We start from the raw sequence: 5,455 nt of genomic DNA, 5'->3' as shown, positions 1-5,455 counted from the left end.
TCAGGCCTATTTCGGGCACCATAAGTCCTTCACATATATACTGGATGGATGTATTGATATATATCGAACATAAGTTATCACATCTTTATACAGAGAGCCATTTTCGGTTGCCACACTATCCAGTAAGATGCCAGGAAAAGCCATCTTCGACTTTTGCATGACTGGATAGTCTTCACGCATGAAAGAAAGTGCAATAATTAAAAGTGGTCACACTTTTAAGATTCTTCGCGGTAAATGAAATGCACGTTATCAAGTTACGTTCTATCCGCAGTCGAAAATCACTTACGTTTGCCACCGATTTCAAACAACTTTACACCGTTAAAACAAACCTGCATTGACCACCGATGCACAGCTCAAATGACCCGTAGTTGAACAAAAGCAATTCATTGTCCTCTTCCTTGACTGCATAGCTAAACGGGACCCCAACTGCACTGCTACTGGATTTCATCCAAAGACACACAGTAAACTGATTCAAACTGGGCATGCCCCAAATGTTGACGTAGTCACTCACACCAGCGGTTAAGAACTGACAGGCATAGTCTATACGGGAAAAAAAGAATGGCATAAGTACGCACATTACTTTGAAGCAGGGGAGCGGGGTTGGTGTAGTGGTGAGAGCATTCGCTTCCCACCAATGTGGCCCGGGATTCAATTCTCAGACTGGGCGTCATATGTAGGCTGAGTTTGTTGTTGGTTCTCTACTCTGCTCCAAGAGGTTTTTCTTTGGGATATCTGGTTTTCCCCTCTCCTCAAAAACCAACCTTTGATTTAATTTGATTTGTAGTGTCCCCAGCGCTAGGTCGATTTGACACTTAAATGAAGTTCATCATTATTATTATTATTATTATTATTATTATTATTATTATTATTATTATTAGCCTATCAAATTTGCATATGGTAATTTGTCCTGCGACGTATGTATAGAACATATGTATGGGTAATAAGTTATATGCTTGTTCAATCAATTTAATTCAACCTATTTTTTGCATTTCTTTTTATCTATAAGAGTGGTTTTTAATTGAGTGTCGAAAAGTAAATTTATTCAGACTAACCATTAACAGGCTCAAATTGAGCGATGACCCAAGCAGAATTCGAAGCTCCTCCTACATGATTTCATGTAACATTCTTAGAGCGCAAAATAAGAGAGTACAATTGGCGATGAGTTTTGATTTTGCTTCTTTAATATTTATAGATGAAAAAAAGGAAGGAGATTTTAAAGCCAATTACGAGGCATAGAATTCACAATTGCATTACTTCTTTCGACAATCTTTCAAAAAATGCAATCTGTACAGGCCCGCAAATAATCCCTGCCCGGAAATGCCTGGACCAGAAATGATCCCCAAATTGGACCGTAAATGATCCAGGACCGGAAATAGTTACCTCATAAGTAATTAAAAGTGGAATGGACTCAAGAACTTAGAGAGAGAGAGAAAATAAATTGAGGAAAGGAACTTTATTTAATGTTTACGTCATGCCGAACTCATCACAGACGAAAGGGAGACAATAACTTCCACAAAATTCAGTTGTCTCACCTCATAGGAATTCTTCCTGGTCGATTCTCGAAATGTCGCTTCGTTTTTTTCTTTATCAATTTGCCAGAGCATATCAGCGGCTGTGAAAAAGTTAGCAATTCGAAAAGCCGCTGCCTATGGTTGTGATAAGCTTGTTGATTTAAGGACAGCAAAATTAATGAAAATTGAAAAGGCTGAACTCAAACCAGAAAAGAGAGAGCCGCACTGCGAGCAAGATTCACAATTTAAAATCGAACTATGAAAATTTTTGAGCCCAATATAGTAGCCGCATACAAATCGATGCGGTTTCGCCGTTTAGACGATTGATGAAATTAAACCGTATCGTTTTGAAAACGCTCCACTTTTGGCAGCGTTTTCAAATCGACCCGGTTTCGGCTACGGTCTCGATCGATGTCGTGTATTAAACAGATGGCGTGACCGCATCAAAAACGATTCGGTTACAAATTTAAACGTTAATGAGCTCTGTTCTCTCCCAGACACTATTTTTCACGTGCAAGTGAATCCACCGATTCAAGACCAAGGGTGCGTTCGATTGGGAAATCTGGATTTAGATCTTAAAATCTGGATTTTCGGATTTCCAATCGAACACAAAATCCGAAAACGGATTTCGCGACGGATTTTGTTAATTGAAATCCTTATCCGACATGGATTTCCAATTGGTGAATCTGCGGCAAAATCCGTTTTTGGATTTTGTGTTCGATTGGAAATCCGAAAATTCAGATTTTAAAATGTAAATCCGGATTTCCCAATCGTACGCACCCCAAGTTTGTAAATGGCCCTCTTTACCACCGGGAAAATTTTAATTTCGTTTTAAAAGTTTAGTATCTTATCTAAAATTGCTGAAACAGTGTTTGAGATCGTAAAGCAAGAGCGAATTGTGCAGGATAATGAATTTTAAAATAAAGGAATATGAATCTCAAAGGCGTCATAATCTCCGCCGAAACTGACACGTTAATGTTTAGTGCACTTCCACAGTGCAGGGTAAGTATCGTAAATGATTCCTTTCTTTTCCATTTCCTTTACTTTTTCTCCTAAAAATATGCATGCTAATTCGGTTATTTGGTACAGGATGTTTACCAGTTTTTATTGTTGCGTCATGCCAGAGAATTTTGTAGTTTTCTCATGTATCCGTGGACTTTTCGTGGAGTCCACACCATTCATGATTTTTTGGGGTACCATTAATTTTAATTAAAAGCGATTTTAAGCAGCGTGAAAACGGCTTTCAGGTGTACCCCCGCCTTAATAATCTCTTTTATTTTATCCCCAATACTAGTCTAGAAGCCCATAACCACTTCTGGTTACACCTTCGTCTTACCGTCCTTATCCTTGTTTTGAAAAAAAGGAACAATTTGCCCATGCATCCATCCAACTCTATTTACGAGCTGACTAACGTCAAAATGCCCCGCGGTGTCACTCAGCAGTTCACAGAGTCCTGTTGTCTTGGACGATAGTTTATAGTTAAAGGACAAGCATCCCTCTTTCCGTAAACAAAAGTGTGCGCAGTCCAACTGACTGGAAGTCTGCTTGTTTTGTAAAACGGTTCCCTTTGTACGAAACCCTTCTTTGACTGTCACAAGGGACTCCACTTGCAAGCAAGAGCCAGTGCGTACCAAGAAGCTTACAGTAAGAAAATACTTCAAATAGATGGATAACAAAATCATGTCCTTCTCTTTCCTGAAAAATGAAGGAAATAGCAGTGTGAAAGGGTCTTCTGACTCAACCCTGGCAAAGCATTCCCACTATGTAACGTTGGCTAGCATTGGTTAACATTGTTGAAAACTTTAGTGGCTTATAGATAGATTTAGCATTGCGTTCACGTAAAACAACAATAGACAGACAGCTGCTGTTCTTAAAATTGTGATTATTATACCTTGTTGCAGCATATCTCTCTTTTTAAAGAAGTTGCAAAAAATCTGTAAATAACAGCCACAAAATACGTTAAAATCAAGCAAGCTGTATCTTTTTGCCGTAACCTCTCTTATTTTGAAGATTTTGGCCCAACATTGGGCAAATGAAGGTTGGCCGCACCCGCGCGTCCCACGATAGCCACTGTTGGCCAATACTGTTGCAAGTTTGACTAAGTGACTTACTTTCCGTGCTTAGGGCAAAATTTTCTTTACGGATTTAAAAATTCACTCGCCTTTTTTACCTCTAGTTTTTTACTAGAGGGTGCGGAAGTCAATTAGTCGCATCACCCTCGATCCGTTTTACGAAGCCAAAGAAAGCTGGAGATTAAATTTTGTTACGATACTCTTGGTAAAATACTACTCACCACACAAGAGCGGTCTCTGGCCAGCTGAAACATACACCGCGTTATCGGGGAACTCTCAAGGAAAAATGTTTTCGTTAATCCGAGCACTTTGACTGACAAACTGAACCAAACTCTTAAACGTAGGACCTCCTAAACTTGGTATAATGTGGATGAAAATTTTTCTTCAAATAAACTGAATTTGAAACTTTGCTGGCGATGCAGTTTTGGAACAAATTGCGTCTTTTTTACAAGTCGGTTTTCTTTAAATGGGATTCCTTTTAGCTCTTTTCATTATTAAATTGATCACATAATGTCAACTGAGCATACCTCAACACTCCCTTAAAACAAATAGACTTAGCTCAAATGCATGGCAGTTTCATGAAAATTGGAGTCAATGATTGACCATGACAGTCATTTTTTAAATTAATACAGCAAACTGAACCATGAGACAGACAGTTGTTTTATCGTTAATTTTTTTGAAAACTGACCTGCATTGTTTGAAACTGTCCTGTAAAATGAGAACACGAGCTTAACTTCAGCCACTTTAGAAGTAAGTTTAACTCCAGGGACAGTGGAGTGTAATTTCGACTTTGAAGAGCCTCTTCAAAGTCGAAATTACACTCCAAATCAAACGAAATTAACATTTAACATTTATGGGGAATTTATTGTGCTTAGAAAACTAAGAAAATTGACGAGTTGACAAGTAAAGACCGGGGACCCGTTTCTTGAAGTTCCCGAAAACTTTTCGGGCCCGAGAAGTCATATACGAAACCGTTCAGGTTGTTTTGAAAAGCTGTTCTTTTGACATGTTTTCTAAATCACAAAAAAAACCAAGATGACTGTGATGTTTGGTGGCTTAAAAGGAACTGTGACAACCGAAAAGGCCCCGAAAAGTTTCGGGATTTTCGAGAAACGAGCCCCTGACCCCTCCCCAGATAAGATCGCCGTTGCCGTTGCAAGAATGGGTGCGTCTTTAAAGCTCTTTTACTACCTTCGTGAACTTTCAAACAACTACCGTCTCAGTCGTTTAAGGTGCCTGGAACCTTTTGCACTACTTTTCAGACATCTTCTTATTAGAGGGTTGTCATTACAACACTGTATACATGTAAACGTAACAGCAATGTTATGGTACCATATGAAACACCAATTATTACTTAACAAAATACGCCCACAATTATGACGTAATAGGATACCATGGCAACATGAAAGCTCTCCAAAACACCCTATATTCGTCTTTAATTTCTCATATCTCAAAAATAAACTTGGTGACCCCATTTTTTATTGTAGAACAGTGATAGGAATCTGAGGTAGAACTTTCGGCAAGTTTTAAAAAATTCACGAGAGCCAATACATAGGCTCCAAATTTCCTCAGTGTGGGATTCATCGAGTTTTCGGGATGTATTTTTTAAGACCCGTTTGAAGTCACTAGGCGCTAAACTGTCGAGCCCTTGCTCCGCCAATGCGAATATTATTTGCGGAAGACTGCTTAAAAATTATTTCACTCCCTGTAGAGCACTACAGTTCAAGCCCCGCGAATTTCCCTCCTCGACTTGGTCTTGCATTAGGCTAGCCAGTGGGCAAATAACTTCCGATAGCCTTTTGAGTTTTACTGCAGTAGACAACAGTTGAAAGACATAACTTTTTTTCATAACCAGTCGGCATCACTGCGAAA

The 5,455-nt window shown here is 39.0% G+C and overlaps 1 protein-coding gene across 1 annotated transcript in view; it reads right to left on the bottom strand.

Moving 5' to 3' along the window:
• LOC137976824 (neuronal pentraxin-2-like) overlaps positions 1–2,991 on the bottom strand; it is a 3,836-nt gene extending 845 nt beyond the window's left edge. Inside the window, exons 1-2 of the mRNA XM_068824160.1 lie at positions 2,848–2,991; positions 330–540 (exon numbers count right to left, since the gene is read on the bottom strand). Of these exons, the coding sequence (XP_068680261.1) occupies positions 330–540; positions 2,848–2,893 (257 nt within the window). The 5' untranslated portion in view covers positions 2,894–2,991. The remainder of the gene's footprint in view (positions 1–329; positions 541–2,847) is intronic.
• Between the last annotated feature and the right edge of the window lie 2,464 nt (positions 2,992–5,455).

The sequence above is a fragment of the Montipora foliosa genome, chromosome 11 (assembly GCF_036669935.1).
Source record: "Montipora foliosa isolate CH-2021 chromosome 11, ASM3666993v2, whole genome shotgun sequence".
NCBI classification, from domain to species: Eukaryota; Metazoa; Cnidaria; class Anthozoa; order Scleractinia; family Acroporidae; genus Montipora; species Montipora foliosa.
This window is presented reverse-complemented; position numbering and strand designations above follow the sequence as displayed.